Consider the following 22,470-nt stretch of genomic DNA (forward strand, 5'->3'; position numbering starts at 1 on the left):
AACAGGTGAAACTGCTCTTTGACGTAATAGTAAAACTCATATTCATATTTCATTCGCTGGTACAGGATCTGTATGGCTTCTGGAGAAGGGACGGTCTTTTTCACTGTCACAGTCAGATTGCCAAGTTTCCTATGCTCTGTAAGAAATTTACACACATGTGCAAATATGACTCTGGTCAACATCTGTACACTAAACATATCATGTATAAACAGCATTAAGCCACTAGTTAACTAACAGAAATAAATGGCAGAAAAGTGACTTCCCCTTTCCTCATTATTGTGTTAAAATTGTCAGCAACTTTTAACTTTGTGTTTTTGTGTGAGGAACCATGTTGCCCTCCTCTTCTAGCAGTTTTCATGTCCCTTCTCCCATAAAAACAAAGCTCTTAGACAGCTAAGCCTTACTTACATAGGTTGCAAACGCTTCAAAGAAGAGATCTTGATTTCATGATTTGATTATGACACAATTCCATTGTCTAAGAAAAAGATTTATCTCAGGTTACCCTGGACTATGACTAGAACTGGGGTGTCTGAGCGTGTTGAAGGGTAACTACTCTGTATTAAGGAATCATTATAGGGATGCCAAGCCTCCTGCCTTGTTCTTCTGGAGGTGCTGGCAGGAGGGAATGGGGTGGGGAAGGCCAGGTGCACCAGCGTTGTGTCAGGGCACCTACATCCTTTTGAAAAATGCTAGAGTGTCTGCCATGTCACTTCCAGTTTTTACCAGAAGTGACATAAATGTACAGGCATGATGCTGTGTGTGTGTGTGTGTGTGCTGGCTGTGGTCTAGAAGATCTTGATTATATGCTCCTAGCATTGCACTAATGGTGTCAGGTCTCCCAGGTAAGACACTCTCCACAACACACTTAAGCAGTGGTAGTTGGCAGGAGGGAATGGGGTGGGGAAGGCCAGGTGCACCAGCGTTGTGTCAGGGCACCTACATCCTTTTGAAAAATGCTAGAGTGTCTGCCATGTCACTTCCAGTTTTTACCAGAAGTGACATAAATGTACAGGCATGATGCTGTGTGTGTGTGTGTGTGTGCTGGCTGTGGTCTAGAAGATCTTGATTATATGCTCCTAGCATTGCACTAATGGTGTCAGGTCTCCCAGGTAAGACACTCTCCACAACACACTTAAGCAGTGGTAGTTTATTGAGATATGCTTACTTTTAGAAACATGCTCTATGTCAGAACTGAGAAAAAGTGTGAAAAATCATAGGTAAGGCAATCTCATGCATACGTTATCATCCAGCCCCTAGGTCACTATGGCAACCCTGACAGATATACAGCACCTTATCTATTCTAGCATGGCAGAAGAGTCTCCAAAGTCAGCTCTCCTGGGTACTGACGTTGGGGCACAGCTTAAAGGAATGGTTATGGCTACTACAAGCATTCACTCTCAGCACACCATACACTCCCCTCAGGAATTCCCTCTCCCCAATACTACGGCAAGCAGTGAAGTGAATAATAAACAAATGACTGAAGCTTGACAAATGGTAAGTTTCAGAGATGAGTGTGAGAGAGCAAACACTCCTTTGTAATCCTTCCTGCACAGAATAGTTGCTGAAGAGCATCAACAGAACTATTTGATGATTAAAAGGGGAGCAATATGCAATATTACTGGAGTGTGGAGCAAGGAAGCAAAGGCCTTGCTGAGATTCCCTTGAAACCTCTGGTTTGAGCATGCATTCTTTTCCTCTGGAGGCCCAGAAATTCTAGTAAATAAAGAAGCACGTGAGCAGCTACAGTTAGGAAATACTTTTGAATGCAGCAAATTGGAGAAAGCTGGAATGTGCATCAAGATTCTTGGTTGTGAGATTTCCACACCGACTTTTATGTCTAACATCCAATTGTTCTGTGAAATATTTGTATAGTGAGAAGCAAATTCTGCACGATGCTTCTCACAACGTCTCTTACAGAAAGTCCCTCCCTTAATTATTATGGCACAATTTAGGCTCCTCTCCTCCCAACTCCTTATTTTGCTTCCTAATAGTGATATCTTTTTTATGCTTTACAGTAAGCATCTTTCTATAAATCTGAAGGCAAAAAACCCCCCAAACTCAAACCAAACACCCTTGGTCATTTTTGCCAGCAATGCTCCTTTGCCCTTATAGATTTACACAAAACTAGCACAGTTTCTAGACTCCACATTATTGCTTTCTCATTTGTTTACATTATTTTATACACTCTTTAAAAGCCTCTTTTAATAAAAAATCTGAAGTAACTCACAAATTTGCTCCTTGAAGCTAACTAAACTCTCACCCTTCCATCTATCAACTGCACATAATGGAAAAATTATGCATGCCTGGCTCTGAGCCAGACTAAACACTCTAAAAATGCTGTGTAAACCCAGCTGTTCCACCAGAAGGAGGGGGGGACCCACACTTTATGACCTTCCAGACAGTTAGCCATATGGAGGGCAACAAACTGCACTATTTACTTTCAAGACTTTATTTTTGTTTTACTGTGTTTGCTTTGGCTTTCACTTTAGTTCTTTTTTAAAAAGTGTACTGTAGTACTGTGACCAGGAGACACTTAAACCAACTGAAGTACAGCTTGCCCTTCTGAAATCTAAACTGGAATTAAAAGTGGAATGGAATCACGGGAGGCGGGAAAAAATAAATAAGGTAAAATGGTTACAAATATTTGTCAGGCAAAACCAAAAAACAAAATCACCCACTCACAGCAGTGGGAAAACAGGTTACACTGTAATAAATGTTATGTAGCCTTTGTTTCAAAAGGAAAAAAAAATCTGTGAGACTGCCTTGGTTAACTAAGCACATCTTTTCATAGTACAGGGAATTAAGGAAGCAGGAATATCAGTTCTAAACAAGCAATGTTACTATTTATCTGCTACAATTAGGGCTGCCGGCCCCCAGGTCTGGGCAGGGGTTCCCCCACTTCTGGTGGCTTTAATCCACCCCCAGCCAGCTGGCCACCAGGGAAGCCCCGCCCCCAAGAGCAACCACCAGCCCGGCCACCTGTCTCCCTCCCCCCTGCCTGATTTAAAGGTCTTCAGCTGATCAGCAGGGACCACATGGTCCCCACTGACCAACTGGAGGGCCCTTTAAATCAGTCAGGAGGGAGGGAGAGGGGTGGCCAGGTTGGTGGTTGCACTTGGGGGTGGGGCTTGGGGGCATCTCTGCCCACCCCCAGAACACCCCCCAAATCCTCCCGCTGGAGCAACAAGGGGACCTAGCAACCCTAGCTACAATACAATATTAATAAAATGCATGGTGTTTGTCCTCTGTATAATCCATCGTGTGCATTCACTAGGGGCTCACTTGGATCCAGTGAAAGAAAGAAAAAAGCTTTTTTATGTAAAGATGTGAAGCTTTACACCCAACTCCCATGGCTGGCAATCTCCCAGCACAGAGGTAAAAGACATAAAATATAAAGAAATATATAAAATACATTCATAGAAATGGGGTGTTCTGGCAGTGCATCCACATACAGGAAGTTCAGACTGAATATACCTTTCCTTACTAAGGGTCAAATTAAATATAATGGGAACATTTCCTGTGCATTTATTCATGTATCCACTATTTATATGAGAGCAGGGTCTACTCTTTGATTTATTTTCCTACCCTGCCTTACCTTGCTGCACTCTGTTGTTTGCAGTATTTTTCTCCTGGCCCAGTTCTGATATCGGAAGAAAACTGAGTTAGAAGAAAAATGATTTATTTTAAGCAATGGAGTGCGGCACACATAGGAAGGGGCCTGTTTTCTCTAAATTAGCTCTCTCTGCTTTGTATGCGACTGGTTAAAGATGTAAACAAATGCAAGGGGATGCCCTGTCAAGTTTCGTTTGGCTCTCGGAAATTGGTCTTCCTCAAAGTTGCAAAGACTGCTTTTCATTACAGTATGTTTTGTGGCCTGTTGAGTCTGCACAGCATTAGGTTTGTTCAACATTTCAGAGGCTAAATCTTTGCTTTTTTGTTGTTTGATGACATAATGTAAATGTTTGACTTTCAAAGCACTAGCATATCTCATTTGTTTTTCTTAAAATAACAAAATGGCAAATCTAAAGTGCATGTATGGCATTCAACAGTAAAGCACCATGTTACATATTAGCATTAATTATAGTTTCTTTCCTTTCTGAAGTTTATTGCTTAACTTTTTAAAATATTGTGTACCTTTATGACTTGGCTTGGGTGACCAAGACCTGGCTGAGTGAGGAGGATGTGGTTTCCCCTCATGGAATTAACAGCACCGGGTTCCCGTGTCCTTCATCTATCTTGAACAGAAAAATGGGGTGAGGTAGTGTTTCTTCTCCAAGATGTCTTTTCCTTCCAAAGGGTCCCCATGGCAAAGATCTCTGGCACTGAGTGTCTAGACCTGGTGTTGGAAGCCAGAGAGAGAGTGGGCTTTCTCCTGGTATACCATCCACGCCAGCTGATGCCTTGCTGAGACTGCCAGAGGCTGTGACTGACTGGTGCTGTGGTTCCCCAGGTCAGTGGTCCTGGAGGATTTCTATATCAAAGCAGAGGCTGCCTTGTCTGGGGGTGGCCTTGGGCTTCATGGCTGCCATGGCAACACTGGATCTCCCCCACGTTGTGTCGGCTCCTACCGTATGCACAAAACTGGTGACGTGCTAGATTGAATCTGTTGTGTGGGTGTTAATTTGGAGTTTACAGTCACTTGTGAACTGGTATTATGGTCAGATCACTTTCTCATTAGGGTCAAACTGAAAATAGCTGCCCTTCCCGTTTGGGCAGTGAGCTGATTTACACTCGCCCACAGAAATTTATGGATCCTATTGGATTCTAGAATGCTCTGCGGGATATCTCTGGGCCTGCTGGCAATTCATCAATAGAATTGCTCCCCAGCGCCTCTTCACCCTCAGTCCTTGGTGGCTCTGTGGTATAATGAGAAGCTAAGAGAGATGAAGAGGTCATTAAGATGGCTAGAATGTAAGCGGTGCCAGATTTGTAACAAAACTGAGAACATGTTACAGAGCCCAGTTGAAGGCCTATGAAGTGGGGGTGGAGGCAGCAAAGAGGAATTACTATTCTGCCTCCATTGCATCCACTAGTTCACGTTCAGCCCAATTGTTTAGATTGATATGACAGTTAACAACTTCTTTCACAGAGTCTAAAGTGTTAGATGACTTGGCCATTAGCTGTGTCTTATTTATAACTTATTTTGAAGGTAAAGCCACTTTGCTCTGTTCTGACTTGACTGCCAGGTTTGTTGCCAGTAGCATACCAGCGGCTCCACCTGCACTGTCTAGTTCATTTTGGATTCCCTTCAGTCTGCTTACCTTCACAGGCATTGACAGGATCCTGATGACTCAAAGGTCTACCATCTGCATGTTGGACCCCTGCCCCTCTTGGCTAATTAAATTGTGCTGTGATAGGGTGGAAAACCCTCTATGAGCATTCATTAATGTTTCTCTCACAAAGGGTCAATACCAGAGCTCTTTTAATGAGACTGGAGTAAGACCCTTGTTGAAAAAAACATCCTTAGAAAAAGGGGAGCTAGCAAATTACCATCCAGTGTCGAATTTGCCTTTCCTGGGTAAGCTAATTGAAAGAGTGGTGGCTGAACAGCTCCAGGGATTCCTGAATGATACGTCAGTGCTTGATCCATACCAGACTAGGACTAAGACTGCTTTAATAGCCTTGGTTGACAACATCCAGCTTCAGTTGGATAGGGGCAGGTGGGTGCTGCTGATTTTGTTATATCTGTCAGCAGTGTTTGATTGGTCCTGGTCGACCACCTAGCCTCACTGGGGGAAAAAAGTACCACTTTACAGTGGTTTGCCTCCTTCCTCCATGGATGCTCAATGAGTGTGGTCATTGGGGAAACAGGTGCCTCCCAGTGGAAACTAAATTGCGGAGTCCCGGAGGGATCAATCCTATCCCTGATGCTTTTACACACACACACACACACCCTCTAGTAGACATTGTCAGGAGGTTTGGGGTTGGATGCCACCACTATGCTGATGACACCTAGCTCTACCTTCTGCTTGATAAGCAACCAGAAGCAGATCTCTGCTCCCTGGCCCAATGCATCAGAGGTAGGATTGATCCCTGCGGGACTTCGCAATTAAGCTAGCTTAAGTTAAACCATGCAACTTGGAGGTCATGTGGCTTGGAAATACTCTGGCTATGGGGAATTTGTCATTCCCATCACTCAAAGGAGGCCAGCTTTCTGCTGTGGACCCCATGAAGAGTTTGGGGATTTGGCATGAGCATATGCTTTCCATTGACAAACAGGTGTCTATGGTGACTAGAACAGCATTTTTCTATCTTCACCAGGCCCAAGAACTTCCCCCACATCTATCTCAATCCAACCTTACCACTTTGATCTATGTGACAGTAACCTCTCGCTAAGACTTCTGCAACTCGCTCTACATAGGGCTACTCCTGAGGTCGCTTTGGAAACTTCAGGTGGTATAGAACATGCCTGCTAGGTTGCTGATCGAGTCACCATGTTCAGCTCATATAACACCAATCCTGAAGCAGCTGCACTGGCTACCAATTAGTTTCTAGATCCAATTCAAGGTGTTGGTACTTATCTTTAAAGCCCTTAACAGTCTGGGACCCTCATACCTACAGGACCACATCTTCCATTATGATGACATTTTAGAGACTGTGTAAGGCAGAATTATTCTGGCGTGCTTTTGATTCATATCTCTCTATTGTGAAGTATAATTGGCTGTAGGTATTGTAATATTTGATGCTACTTGCAGGGGTTCCTATAGTTTTAGGGATTAGATTAGTTTTATGTATTTGTATAATTTCATGTATTTGTATAATTTCATAGGATATTACTGGATATTTATTATATTATTTTTGTACCTATGTTAATTGATGTAATTGTTCATTGATGCAAACCACTCTGAGCTCTTAGCTGAAGAGAAATGGTACAAAAATGAAATAAATGAAATAAAAATAAATATCATCACCATATTGTGGCAGCATGGCATAATTAGAAAGGGGCACAAAATTAATGAAGCAGGTTTTGATTAAGAGCAGCACCAATCATTCCTTCCACTCTAGTTTGAACATTTGACAGCACTTAGTATCAAGGAAGTATGAGGGTGGTCAAAAACTGGGGACATCTGGCACACACGAAAAAGAATATCAAAAGGCGAAAAGAAATACTGAATCTTTAAAGCACACCGCTTTTGGCACTGAGCCTGACTGTCCTGGCCAACAGCCAGCAATTTAGAAGGAAGTCTCTCCGCTCACCCCAGCCGTGTTAAAACCAAGGAAAGCTGGCTTCAGAAAAATGAAGCAAGTAAACAAAATTACAAGGGAACACTGAGTAGCTCAAGGCTTCAAAATTCCCTAGTGAAACTAAAGTAGCTTTTTCCCAGGGTTCCGAGGTCTCTCGGAAAGGGAATTATTGACTCCGCTGGACTACAGTTAAAGAGAAAGGAACAGATGGGAGGGGAGTTATGGGCTCTGTCCAAAGCCCCTCTTTTATGAGCAGAAGGGTGCTTCTTCAAGGGAGGAGGAGCTAATTTCTTCTCCTACTACAGACCACCCACATCACATTCAAGGATCAAGTACGGTGGATGCAGAAACGTTCTGTTCTCTGAGCTCTGCTTGCAGCCCTTTCGGTCTAGTATCTGCAGATTTCAGTAAAAGTATGCTTAATAGATTAACACTGAATATGAATTGTACTTAATAGTGCTTTCTAGCCATAATTTTTTACATATGGGGCATCCTCACTTCCCAACAAACAGGAAACAAATGTGTAAAAATAACCTATCGGGCAAGGCTGTATAATGTACCATCTTGTTGCTGCCAATTCTCATTTTCACAGCATGGCTATAAAATTATCTCTAGCCACTGATGTACTTAGGCTAGAAGATAGGTCCTTACCAGACCACTGAGCCTGAGTTGTTGTAGATTTTCCAGGCTGTATGGCCATGGTCTTGGCATTGTAGGACCTGATGTTTCACCAGCGACTGTGACTGGCATCCTCAGAGGTATAACACAGAAAGATAGAGTACTCTCTGTGTCAAGGTAAGAAGAAAAATGGTAGGCAGGTAATTTATATCTACTCAGGAAGGTGGGGTTGGGCTGAGTTATTATCTTGTAGGGGTTCCCAGGCTGTGACATGCTAATAGAGGAGCTTTCCTGAGGAGGTTCTTTTGCATATGGATTGGCTGTTGAAATTCTAATCTTATCTGTAGTGCTATTGTAAGATGTAGAGCATTTTGTGCCCTATTTATTTTTAAACTCTCTTCTTTCCTGTTGAAATTGTGTTTATGTTTATGAATTTCAATGGCTTCCCTGTGTAATCTGACATGGTAATTGGATGTATTGTCCAGCCTTTCAGTGTCTTGGAATAAGATGCTGTGTCCTGTTTGAGTTAGGCTATGTTCAGCCACTGCTGATTTTTCAGGTTGGCCCAGTCTGCAACGTCTTTCATGTTCTTTTATTCTTGTCTAAATGCTATGCTGTGTGGTCCCAATGTAAACCTGTCCATAACGGCATGGTATGCAGTATACTCCTGCAGAAGTGAGGGGGTCTTTTCTGTCTTTTGTGGATCGTAGCATCTGTTGTATTTTTCTGGTGGGTCTGAATACTGTTTGTAGGTTGTTTTTTCATAGGTTTTCCAATCTGATCAGTGATTCCTTGATATATGGCAAAAATATAGTATAGTATAGTATAGTATAGTATAGTATAGTATAGTATAGTATAGTATAGTATAGCTGGTAGACAGATAGTGTATTAAGTAAGTAATTGACAGCGCTGCACTGAATTGGACAAATGGAACTGGAAGGATGTACAACAGGTTGTACAAAGACCTCCTACACAGCTGTAAGTATCTTGGGACTCTGGCTTTAATTTCCTGTATTCACACACACACACACACACACACTACTCACACACACACCCAGACAGTTTTGCTTATGTCCTGTTGAAAGCAAAAGAGATTCCCTTCCTACTTGGCTCTCATCTTCTAGGAAACAACTTTTATGATTATCAAGTAAGAGGACGCTGGCACTTGGCCATGAAGATTTCCAGACTAAACTCCTTGAGATGGCTGTCTCATACGTCTGCAATGTTGCTGACCCTGTCAAACTACGTGAGACAAGAGATGAGTGGCATGAGCAGAGGCATCAAGCCAAAGCCAGAAGAAAAAGAACAGCCTACAAACTCTTGACTAAACACATATATTCATGCTTCAGTATTGCACAGTTAACAAGTGGAAGAAAATTCTGAGCCAGCACAAATCAGACTGTCGGCTGCCTCTTGCTGCTAGGCATTAGTCAATCAGATTTAGTGCAACGCACGAACTGCAGAAAGCCAACAGTTTATGTTAGTCAGATGAATACACATAAGCACTAATGACTATGATTCAACTGTTCCCAAAGGAATCGATTTCTTAGCAACTGACCATCTTAGGAGAGAACTGATTTAGACTTTATTGCCACCTACTGGACATAAAGGTGAATAATTATCCTATGCTCAACATAAAGCATATTGTAATAATCCAGGGAATTTTTTCTAGCCGTGTGAGTCAAGAATCATATGCTGTAATGATTTCTATATCACCAATAGCTTCCTGATTCAGTCACAAGCAGTAGTTAAAGACAGACCGTACTATTCTGCATACATACAATCTTCAGATTCTTCTAGTCTTTATACTGGCTAACTGCATTTTTGGTTATGTCATTACACCAAGTTGCTTAATGTATTAAAGATATTAACATGCAGTAATGCAAGAGTCTGTATTATGGTTCAGTATGCTACCTGGTTTACTTGGCAGTTTAATCAAGGAACCCTTTAGCTGTTTCATTAAACTAAACTAAGGTCACATGTTTATTTTTAGGCTATTCCGGCAAATTACCATAAAGAACAAAGAAAAAGAAAACTTTAACCCTGCCATTCTTTTACAGCTTCATCAGTTCTTTGAATAAAGTCAGTCTTCTCAGACAGCAGGATACAAATGATTTAAATAAACCAATATGCACCCCAAAAGCATATTGTATTACAATATTCATGACACCATAGGTTTTCTGAGGAATATACAATCCATGGACAATCTTCGGGGGGGGCGGATGGATGACATTTTTGCCCACTATGAATACAGAAACTGTGTACACCAGTATCCCTGACAATGATGGACTATGAGCCATTAGAAACACTGTCTGTGACAATACCACAGTTAACTTCACCAAGCTTGGCCATTTTGTCTTCACCCACAACTACTTCCTGATAATGATTTATTCCTTCAGGTTACTGATATAGCCATGAACACGACACTATACTAATATTTTCATGGGTGATTGGGAGCATCGCTTCCTCAGCTCCTATCCATTAACACATCTCTTGTACTCAAGATTTATTGATGACAATTTTTTTTATCACCTGGGCACACGGAAAAAAGGCCTTGAGAAATTTCACCAGGACTTCAGTAATTTTCACCCCACCATCAACCTGACTATGAATTAATGACGTACACTTTCTGGGCAGTACTATAAAAGCACATGACAGATTCATAAAACACCATCTTATACCAGAAACCTACTGATTGTCAAATATACCTACATGCCTCCAGTTACCATCCAAACCACACTGAGCATTCCATTGTCTAAGGTCAGGTCTTACATTACAGCTGCATCTATCCCAATCCCTCTGACAGAGATTCTCACCTGAGGGATCTACAACAGATGTTTTTGGAATTGAAATATCCACTTGACTATGGCCCCAATCACACGCAGAAGTTGCCACGGGATACTCACGGATGCCAGGCGGGTTTTATGGGCGGAATCAAACGGGCAACTCTGGCAAGCATTGTGCACTCGTTGCCAACCCGTCGTGTCTGGCCGAAGATCCGGAGTTAAAAGTACTGAAGAAAGTGCACTATCTAACGCTTGCGACAGGCAGCAGATGGACGTCCTCTGTCTGAACCCTCTAGCACGCTCCTCTTGCTGCATTGAAGCGCGCCGGAAACGTGCACCAACAAAACCCCGATTCCACACTGTCGTGTCTGATCGTGTTCGGGTGGGTCAAAGTACGCCAGTGCAAAAAGCCACACCTCCCCCCCACGTTATCTGGCCCATTTGACCGGGGCCATAGTTAAGAAACAGACTGACAAAGCCACAATGAAACCAAGGGAAAACCTGCTACAAGATAGGCCCAAACAGACCACAACAGAACACCACTAGTGGTCATAAACAGCTTACAGCTCAATTTGGTTCAACACATCATTAATGACCTACAACTTATGCTGGATAATGATATTTCTCTCTCACAGGAACTTGGAGGCAAACCTTTTCTTGTCCACTGACAGCCCACTAACCTTAAACAACTTCTAACTTATAATAATGTACCACCTAACACGGATACAGACTCTGAAACCAAGGCCTGTAATAAATCAAGACACCTACTTTGTCCCCATATACACTCCAACAACACAATCTCCTTTCCAAACAGCACCAGGTGTAACATCTCAGATTAATTCACTTGCTCATCTTCCAATTTTATATATGCTGTTTAGTGTTAACTTCTACTCTCTACATTAGACAAATAGGCCAGTCCCTGTGCAAAAGAATAAATGGACACCAACCTGACATTAAAAATTAAAATGCTCAGAAACCAGTGCAAGAACATTTTAATCTTCCAGGACACTAAATTCTTGATCTAAAAGTGGCAGTCCTCCTACAGAGAAGCTTCAAAGGGAGAATACAATATGAGGCTGCTGAACTAGAATTCATTAAGAAGTTCAGCCCTCTACATACATCTCCTAGTTTTAATCTAGCTGATTATATTTTGCGTTGTATATCTGTATCCTGACCCCCAACTGGGCCTTCTTTGTTAACACCCCTCCCACATTCTGACTTGGATAGATGGGCTGATAGACCTTCATTCTCAAGTGAGCTTTGACTCATAAAATCTTATACCCTGGAAATTTTGTGGGTATTTAAGGTAATACTGGACTCCAGATTTAATTTATGTTTGTCAGATTTCAGTTAAAAGGCACAGTAACAGGTTCAATAAAAAAGCTGGGAAACCCTATTTGCCCCCAAACCTGTAGCATAGCAACTGAGGATTTTTTTTAAAAAAATTAGGGTCTCACTTTTCTCTTAAGAAGTGAAAAATGCAAAAGTAATACAGTATAATATTAGAAAAAAGAAAGCTACTGACATTTTGGAGCAGATAGGAAAACTTGTCATATTTTCTATGGAACTAATATAAGATTTCCTCATGGCAGTTATATCCATTAAATGGTATAGAAAGCTTTGTTGTTATATTCTGGTTGCTGGAAGTTGCCCTAAGCACTATAGATGAGGCAACACATACTTTTAAAAATAAATATAATATTTTTCAAGGTTAAGGACCAAAAGGACCTTAATTCTACAGTAAATTTATTGTTATCTAATATCTAAACATGAATGGAGGATACATTTGATATTTTAATGAAATAACGAATCCCACACTGTGGAGAACTAGGCAACTTCCCAAGAATCAGACCCATTCAATGAAGCTACAACACACAAATAACATGAAGGATCTAAAAATAAAGTTACATTAAATAGCAGTCAAGTGATTTTGGGACATGCTGACTGTTTTATTATTGAGCGTCTAAAATTTATTAAAGTGTCACACGGAGCATTAGGCACGCTAGAGAGATGGAAGATAGGCGGATTTTCCGGGAGCGATCTCACCGCCACATCTGGGAAGTGTAGAGCTCCCGTGGCTCACCCGAGGCTTCCCTCCGAAGATGCGCTGTAAAAAACTAGTCCCTCGGATGTACTAGTTTCCGGAAACCGCGGGGCAAGGGCGGGCGTCAGATCACGTTCCCGGTGTTAGCTCGTGGCATCTGGCGCCCGCCCATGTCCCGTCGCGAAAAGGTTTTTTTTGTCAAGTCTCCACGGGAGCGCACAAGCACCCAACGGCGCATGCGAACACTTGGATTAAAAAACAACAACACAACCCCCACGGCGCCGCTTCTTTGCCGCGCCGCAGGAGTGAGGTATGATTGGCACCTCCCCCCAACCACGGGACGTCGGGCGGGACCTTTGATCCAGCTGCCGCGCGGTAGTTAGCTCCGGGGCAAACAGCTACGCCTCCCCCCCGCGATATCCGGCCCGTGTGACCGGGGCCATAGTAAGCTTACTGGAGTATGAGAAGTACTAGGTATTTGCTCTTGTCATCTGAAATGTTAAGCAGCCCCCAAACCATAAATCTGTTCTTCCAGCTAGAATGTTTTCAAAGTGTTGCCCTGAATACTAGCACTTTAATATCTTACAACAGAGCTCTCAATTTAAATCACATTTCATCTAACCATATAAGAAAACGGTCTAACCCAGTTTTGCCTTTTAGCATTTCAGGAACTAAACTTCATATTACTGGAATGTTTAACAAGCTCTCTGTATACATGCATCTGAACGAATTCAACATCCAAAATGCTGACTAGATGGAAGTGCTTAGCTCTGATGACACAGAAGTGCTACTGGTAAGAAGTAGGACTGACCTGGGATTTAAGGTGTCCCATTCTGAATGCTGCCTTCCTCTGAAGCAGCAGTTCTATAGCTTCAGGGTACTGTTAGATCCAGGGCTACTGCTCAATAAACAGGTGGTAACTGCAGCCAGGAGTGCCTTTTACCAGCTCCAACTGGTTAGCCTACTGCAGCCTTTCCTAGGGTTGCCAGGTCCTGTGCTCTTGCCAGTGGGGAGGTGGGAGGAGGTTTTATGGGACCAGGGGGGGGTCAGGGCATCATCACGCTGGTACAGAATGCTGCAACCAGACTGCTGATTGGAGTGGTTCATAGGAACCATATCACTGCAGTCTTGGTCCATTTCCACTGGCTCCGACTTTATTCCTGGGTCAAAGTCCTAACCCTTAAAGACCTATTTGGTTTGGAAACAACAAACCTTAAGGACTGGCTACTTCAATATGAACCTCCTCAGTCACTACAATCATCTTCTAAGGTCCGATGTCATATACCCAGCTTGTTGAGGTTAGATGGGTAGCAACTCAAGACCTTTTCAGTTGTGACACCAAAATTATGGAACACACTCTCTAGGGATATTATGTTGTCCTCTTCCATCACTGTCTTCTGCCAGTGGCTGAAGACTTTATTTTGTTTGGTGTTCCCCTAAGGACCCCTTCCTTCCTGTCCCATGTTTTAATAGCTGGTTTTGTGTTTTTATTATGTATTTTACTTCTGTTTTTAATTGTTTTTATGATGCATTTTATGTTTTGCTTGTTAGCCACTTTGATGACCCTGATTCAGCAGAAAGGTGAGTGACTGCTAGGACTCTTGTGAATTGCTTCTAGAGCTCTGTAGTGATACACACTTCAGGTGGGATATACATTTCGTAAAAGACACTGAAAGCAGCCTAAATAGCCAATACTAGCCTGAGCTTGTCAGAGTTTGGAAGCTAAGCTGGATCAGCAATGGTCAGTACTTGGATGGGAGACCATAAAGCAGGGGTGGCCAAACTTGCTTCATGTAAGAGCCACAGAGATGAAATGTCAGATGCTCGAGAGCCGCAAAGTGACTTCGGAGGAAGAGGCAGGTTTGGGGGAGTGGTCTGAAAGTGACATCACAGGAAGGGGTGGGGGTTTGGTGCAGGGTGTGACATCATTGGAAGGGGTGGAGCTTAGGAAGTGACACCACCTGACCTTTGGCCTGGAAGTTATCAGCCTGAATAGCCCTGAATAGCAGGGCCCAGGTCACTAGATGGCCTGTATGGCCCCTTCCAACTCTATGATTCTATGACTTATTTATTTCTATACTGCCTCCTTGGGAGTCCTGCCTGGGAATTTAAAAGGGGAATAATGGCAATTTCCACTGATTCCTCTTACCCCTGCAGACCCCACCACTATGCCCTTCTTTGCAGAAGAATAAAGACCCAGACAAGTCCCTGGTCTCCAGCAAGCCAGCTGCCTCCTCCTCCACCACCTTTCCTGTATTCAAGGTAGCATGGGCAGACAACTGGCCTGAGAAGCAAGAAGGTTAAGGAAATCTTTTTTTAATGCACCTGCTCAGTTCCTTCATTACATGGCTAGAAAGTAAAAACAAACCTATGAGTTTCAAGTATCTAATAAGGGCCTTGAGCCAGAGATGAAGGTTGCTTATCTTTTTGTATATCCTTCCACAAGGCAAAGTCTTGTTGTTTCTATTGTTTTAATAAAAGACCTACATTTTAACTACAAAAAGACTCCAGTGATACGATCCTATGGGGCCACAGTGCATTAAACAATGGGTTCATAAGAGCTGTCCTTCAGCCACAATTTGTCTAAACATCAGCTTAAAATAATTAGCACCCTGCTTAATGGCACCCTGTGGGTAGCCATGCCAGTTCATTTTGTATGCCTTCCTCTTGTAAAAGTAAACCTCTTTTTCACTAGTTAGCATCTCCTCCTCCACAGAAGCAACAGCCAGAAAACCCCCAGAGACTAAAAGAGGAAAGTGAATTCACATTTTTTTTAAAAAGCAGAAACATTTGGGGATGGTTTTCAACATCCAAAAATAAAGTTAGAATTTCACAAGCAGACAATTTCAAATATTTAATGTTATAGAAAAGATCCCACAGCTAAGGTAGTGTCTACTTGTAATGGGACAACTTTTCACATACACGGATCAGACAACTAAATACCTCATAATTTAAAACTTCACGTAAGCACAGTTGGGAGAAAATGCTACAACTATCAGCATCAGTACTCCGTCATTTCAAACTACAAGGAAACTAGCTGGCATCCTTAACAAGCTTGATACCTTTAAAATGCCCAATAAGAATGCAATAATGAGGGCTTCAGAAAAGTACTCATGAATTTGACCAGAGATCCATCAAATCCAGCATCCTGTTTCATAAAAACAGCCAAATGAAGAGGGCACAGGGGCCAAGCCCTTCTCCTGGTGTTGCCTTCCAACACTGGGATCCAGAGGTTGACTGCCTCTGAATATGGAGGCTTGCCTGAGTCAACATGTCTAGCAGCCACTGATGGATCCTCCCCTTCAGGAATCTGTCTGACCACCTTGGAAAGCCATCACTTCCTCCACTAGAGTTGCCAACCTCCAGTCTGGGCCTGGAATCCGCCTGAAGGATTCTGCAGCATAACGCTCACCTAAGGTTCCTGACCTCCCCAGGTTCCTGCAGCTCCTACCAGCCACTCCAGTGGACCCCAACTCTTAGCTCTTCTCCCCTGAAGCCCCTTCCTTCCCCTCTTTCTCCCCATCACTGTTATTTTCTACCTTTGGAGAGAGAGGCTGTTTCTGCTGCTTCATTAGGGGCAGAGAGAGGGAGATTCTCTTCACTTAGAAATATGGTGGTGCACGGAAGGGATGTTAGGGAGAGGCAGCAGTGGAGGAGAACATTTCAGCGTGATATAGGGCTGGTTTGATGCGTGTTCATGTGACAGGACTGTTTTGTCTCACCTGCTTTTTTCCCTCACTTGGTGTTCTCCCTCCCTCCCTCACCAGAGAACAAGCCGGCTTCAGCAGTCTGCAAGGGACGTGACAAACTTTTGAGTTATAAAAAAGAGGGGGGGGGAATGAGGGAGCGCGGAGCAGAGCGAGGCAGCTGGGGCATGGATTATTTCAGGAGAACAAACACACACACACACATTTTAAGAAACAACCCAACCCAAATCTCCCAACTGCATCTTTCACTGTAGACTTTCCAAACACTGCAACCATTAAACTTAGAACATCTTCCATTCCCCTCAGCTGCAGTTTTCACAAGATTTCTGCTCCCCCCACCCCCCAATCAGTGTTTGGAACAACCCTTCACACTAACGATGACTGTGTTTGCATAAAGCACGTGGAACTTGCTGTGGGGATGGGTTTCCATCACACTTCCAGGGGACAGAAGGCCCATTAACCATTTATTTGCTGCTTGTAATGTAGAGATTTTTGCACAGGAACTTGGGAAGTTCATAGGGCAGTAAGGCAAGAAGTATTTTGCATGTCTCCCAGTTGGGGGGGGGGGAGCCAAAGCCTTTGCAAGTGCTGCCAGCAGAATCAGGGAAGGGCTTTGTCTACTCTACTGCCTCAAAACACACAACCACCCACACCCACACCCACACAGCCTATTTTTCCTCTGCAGCCACCGCTCCAAGGAAGAAGATGCAAACCTTGCAAGACAAGTGGGGCTTACCCTTCTGGTTCCCGGCTGCGGCAGCGGCAAGAAGAGGTAGCACATGCTGCCCCCAGCTCCTCCTGGCCCAACTGAGGGCTGCTGGGAGCCAGGGAAAGGGCTTAGCTGCCAGTGAGCGGTCCTGGCTGCCCACCCACCCATCTCTCAGAAAGAAAAAAGAAAAAGAAAGAAAAACCCTCCGGTTTCAAAGCAGGAGGGGGATGCGGGTGTGCTTGGAAGCTGCATGAGGCTCCTGAGCCACAGTTTGGCCACCCATGCCATAAAGGAAGACTAAGGCTGTTATGTGGAGGAAGGCAATGGAAAACCACCTCTGCTCATCACTTGTCTGGAAAACCCCATGAGGTGGAACTTTATGGGATCACCATAAGTCAGCTGCAACTTGACAGTACTTAATTCTTATAAAAAGAGAGTGAATGCAAGTGGGGAGGCTGTGTGTGTTACAGTAGTGGGTGAATGGGGGGTCGATCCCTCTGGGCATGCTGGTGGAGCAGGTGGTGCTGGATACCTTCTTCTCCCACTTGAGCATCTTCTGTTATGACAAGGCCAAGAATAAAGCAGAAAATGGAGCATGAGAAACAAGAGGGTTGGGGCCTGACTTTCACTCCTGGCCAAACCGGCCCACCTGGCTGCCGCCGAGAAGATGTATCACACATGATTTCCCTGGGCCAGAAACTAGGTGGCCAGTGGTTCTTCAGCCAAAAGGACCCCACATATAATGTATACACGTGTCTACATGATGAACTGGTGGAAACAGGCCGAAATGCATTAGAGTAGACGAATGGCTCCTCACCTAGAAGAACTGCTTTCTCCCCCGTCTGAGCAGTTTTTTAATTTGTTTTGTTCAGGCTTGGATGGAAATGGCTGCCTTATATGAAAACATGTACCGTCTTAGCACCCAAAAGTTTATCATCTCTGCGGAACTGGTAAACATCTCTGGAACCATCTTAAAGAAATATAGTTTAAGCTCAGTCTGTGCACTGCATATATCATGGTTCTTTTTGGTCTAAGCAGGAGGACTGAAAAGTAGGATCCTTTGCAAGTAATGGCTATTTCAGAATCCACAGAGTGAGAGCCAGAGTGGTATAGTGGTTACAGTGTTGGATTAGGATTTGGGAGACCCAGGTTTGAATCCCCACTCTGCAGTGGAAGCTTGCTGGGTGAACTTAAGCCAATCATATACCCTCAGCCTAATTTACCTCACAGGGCTGTTGTGAGGATAAAATGGAGAGGAATAATGTAAGCCAGTTTGGGTCCCCAGTGGGAAGAAAGGTGGGATATGAATTAAGCAAATCAATCAATCCATCAATTATAAAAACAAGAACAACACATTCCAATTTCAGTCATAAAATGCTAGCATTCAAGCATCACAGGAAGTCACCAAAGACAGAAGCTTTTAGTCCCCTGCTGTGGTGGTGGATAGCTAGAGGGATCCATTCCACAGTTGTCTGACAGTCATTATCTGCATTCAGATGTTCCTGAATGGCACAATTCCTTATTACAGAGCTGTGGAAGAATGAAAGAAAGGGGCCAGCAAAGAGGTCCCACAGAATCATTCCATCCCACTTCATAAATATGGCTACCCTTGGAAATTTGACTCTGGAATAAGGAGGAATGAGATTCACTGAAACCTCTGTCCGTGGCTTAGAAACACCTGGCACCAGACCTGCCATTTGTGTTTTAAAATAAGTAGTTAGATTTTCTAAGTAGTTAAAAATCACTGGGGGGAGGGAGTATTTTAAATCTGATTCTGTTCTGTTGTCTCTGCCTTCACAGGTCATGAGTTTATTATAAATATAATCTCAACTGCCAAGCCACTGAAAATATACCAGGCTTGCTGCTAATCTGTACACACAGCTGTGAAAGAGGGGGGTATTATTAAAGCAGCTTTTAAGAGTCACCTGAATACAAGTATGAACTCAAGACTCAATGGAAAATTTTTAGCTGAAGCCATCAAATTTTGGAATAACTCAAGTTACAACCATGAAAAATTTGCTGAGCATGATTTCTAACAAAACACTAACATCTCTTCTGGAAGATGTGGATAGAGGTGGGGGATGCTTGTAATTCAGCAAAAAATTTTTTGAAACAAATAGCAAGCTTTGGTTAGAACAGAAACTCTGACTCGTGAAAATATTTTAAACCACTGCTTGTACAGATTGGCTACTTATATAATAGACTGATCCTGTCCTTATCTATAAAAGCATTTTCGCATGGCAACATTCTATGCCCGCCAAAATCAGCTGGCTCTGTGATATGTCAGTCACAAGGTGTCTCTATCCACTGGCTGTGTTGCCTGAGTGCTCTCCCACCCACTGCAGCCTAGGCCACTCTTCTCCGATTGGGCCAGTGTTTCAAGGTCATTTGCATATGGAAGCTGATTGGACTTCACTCCATTTTGCACCTCAAGCTTCCCCCCCCCCCATTTGCATATGCGACCTGGTGTATTCTGAGATAAAATATGTCCTCCTCCTCACCCACAGCACATCACTTCCCCTTCAAAAGAAACAAACCCAATAACACAACCATGCCACACCACAAAAAATACCACAAGGCAAAAAATGATAGGAAAAGGTGCCAGCAGTCACCCCATTACTGCCACAGATATGTACCTGAGAGTGCTTCAGAGGATGGTGTGCAGGTCCCAGGTTCATGTTATAAAAGCTGCCTGGGGGATTATGGACCATTCACAGACTTTCTACCTTGACATACCTCATAGGGTTGCTGTGCGGATCATACGGGGGAGAGGAGAATTATGTCAGCTGCTTTGGTTCCCACTGCAGGGAAAGACTGGAATCAGTGGAACAAATGGGTGAATACCAGGACTAGTCCATCTTTAGTGTGTAGAATCACCATAGCCCTAGGCACAATATTGCTAATCCCCATCATGCCATTTTAAATGCTAAATAATCCCAGAAGAATCAAAGCGAGGGGCAGTGGTAGTGTGTGCTGCTTGTACTAACTCTTACATGCCTGATTCATTGCTGCTTCCAGCCTTTTCCCCCTCAAACTTTGTTTTCTCAGCCAATTGTTTTGGTTTGGTGGGCAATTCACTTTTTTTTTTAAAAAACAAGCTTTATAAAGCTCCACACTGTTTGAGTCCAGCGGCACCTTTAAGACAAAGTTTTATTCAAGGTATGAGCTTTCATGTGCATGCACAGTTCTTCAGATACACTGAAATGGAAGTTAGCAGTCCATGGATATAGGCAGAGGGTGAACAGCAAGTTAGCATACAACATAGGCCCCGGTCACATGGGCCAGATATCGCGGGGCGGGGCTAATTGCCCCGGTGCAGTTTGATCCGCGATTACACGATCAGACGCGCCGGCGGCACACCACGGGTTCTTCTCTTGGCGCCGGCGGGTAAATGAGGGACTGGAGGGGAATGTCACACGCCGGCGCGATCACACCACGGGCGTCTGGAGGCAGCCCATGGCAAACGTTTACTAGTACCTTGGAGGTACTAGTTTTTTAATGCGCATTGTTGGCGGTAAGCCATGGGTGCATTCCACTTCCCAGATGTTGAGATGTGATCGTGCACGGATAATCCGCCCACCATTCATGCCTCTCCCGCGGCAACTTTGCTGTGTGACCGGGGCCATAACGAGGATTTTTAACAGATGCAAAGACCAAACAGAAATAACAAGCTAAGTGTGCGTGCACACGAAAGTTCATACTTTGAATAAATCTTTGTTGGTCTTAAAGGTACCACTGGACTCGAATTTTGTTATGTTGCTTCAAACCAACACAGCTGCCCACCTGTATCAAAGCTCCACACTAACTGTATACTCCTTGACCAATCCTGATGGAGCAGCTGTGGATGAAGTACAATATGAGACGTGGTAACAAGGCTGTCATACTTAACTGCAGCACCTCTAGCTTACTAATTACTACATTTGGTAATCATGTTTTACAATTCCTGCCCTGCTATACAGAGATGATATGGTCATCCTATCCCATTCACAAGTGGGCCTTAGGAGAGCACTCCGTGCCTTCACTACATACTGCAAAGAGGAGCAGCTGGCGATAAACTACCAAAAAACAAAAATCCTCATTTTTACCGAAAAACATCAAATCAATAGATGGCAAAAAGAGTGGGGAATCAAAACCAGTTCTCCTGGATTAGAGTCCGTGCACTTAACCACTACACCAAACTGGAAAGGTTATCTCCCAGCTCTTATATGGTTTCCACCTCTGTATTTATAAAGAGAGGTACTTACTGGAAGCGGTATAATCCAAGTGCCTACAATTGATCCTTGGGGTCCCACAATGTATCCCGAATGTCCTTCTTAGATTAGAGACTGGGCTGATCCCCTTGGAGACTCACATGTGGCTACTCGCATCTAACTATTGGCTAAAGCTCACCTTCAATATGGTGGGCCTAACACCCCTGATCTTTGCCAATAGCCACCATTCAACCTGGCAAAGAGCAACTGAGGGGAAACTCCAGGAGCATGGCCTCTCCTCTCAACTCCTACTGCATCTTGGGTACCAAAAAGCAAAAGAAACAATGAAACAGTGGCTCTAGGATCATGCCCTACAATCAGATAGGGCACAGATACAGAAATAGCCGATTATTTTGCAGCATGCCAAATGCTTCCAACCAGCAGATTATTTTAGCTCCCTTGAGATCTCCGAATATTGGAGAACCTTCACCCTTGCACATGTTAACATTCTACCCTCAGCCCTCCTGGAAGGCAGATACCACAATGTCCCACTCCCTCAATGGCTTTGCCCAGAAGATAACAAAGTAGCTAAATTTTGCCTTTGGGAATGTGGAATCCACAAAGCAGCTGACCGAGTCTTAATAAACTCCCTGTCTCTATCCCCTCACAAATAGCACTCAATCTTACATTTTATTCTAAATTTTTATTTTATTTCATTATTTTTATCCTTATTCTTCTTATTACTGATCTTGTATTGAAATATACTTTGAACTGAACTGAATCAAGTTTTAGTCCAGTAGCACCTTTAAGACCAACAAAGTACAGGCATCTGCTAGAAGGAGAAACGGGGGGGGGGTCAAAACTCAATAAACCTAGGGGCAAGGAGCCCATTGGTGCCCTCAACCAGAGTGGTGCCCAGCGAAACCACTCTGTTTTGCAGGCCCTGAGGAATTGTACCAAATCCTGCAGGGCCCTGATCTCTCCTAGGAGAGTGTTTCACAAGGCTGGGGTGAGGGCTCTAGTTGAGGACAACCAAACACTCTTTGGGTCAAGGACCACCAGTAGATTTTGGTCACTCGAGCATAATGCTCTGCGTAATGGGGATTACTAGGCTCAATTCAAAGCATTGGCTATCACATACAAAGACTTTTCATGGCCTTGGTCCATCATATCAGCATGATCACTTCTCTCCCTATGCTCCGCCACAACAGCTTCTGTCACAGATATGGCC

At 43.6% G+C, this 22,470-nt stretch overlaps 1 protein-coding gene across 1 annotated transcript in view; it reads right to left on the minus strand.

Annotated features, from left to right (window-relative positions):
* The window catches only part of UST (uronyl-2-sulfotransferase), a 115,995-nt gene that overhangs the window by 232 nt on the left and 93,293 nt on the right, over positions 1 to 22,470 (minus strand). Inside the window, exon 8 of the mRNA XM_015415551.1 lies at positions 2 to 136. Coding sequence (XP_015271037.1) covers positions 2 to 136 — 135 coding nt within the window. The remainder of the gene's footprint in view (position 1; positions 137 to 22,470) is intronic.

This window comes from Gekko japonicus, unplaced genomic scaffold (assembly GCF_001447785.1).
Source record: "Gekko japonicus isolate JY-2015 unplaced genomic scaffold, Gekko_japonicus_V1.1 scaffold1870, whole genome shotgun sequence".
Lineage (NCBI taxonomy): Eukaryota > Metazoa > Chordata > Lepidosauria > Squamata > Gekkonidae > Gekko > Gekko japonicus.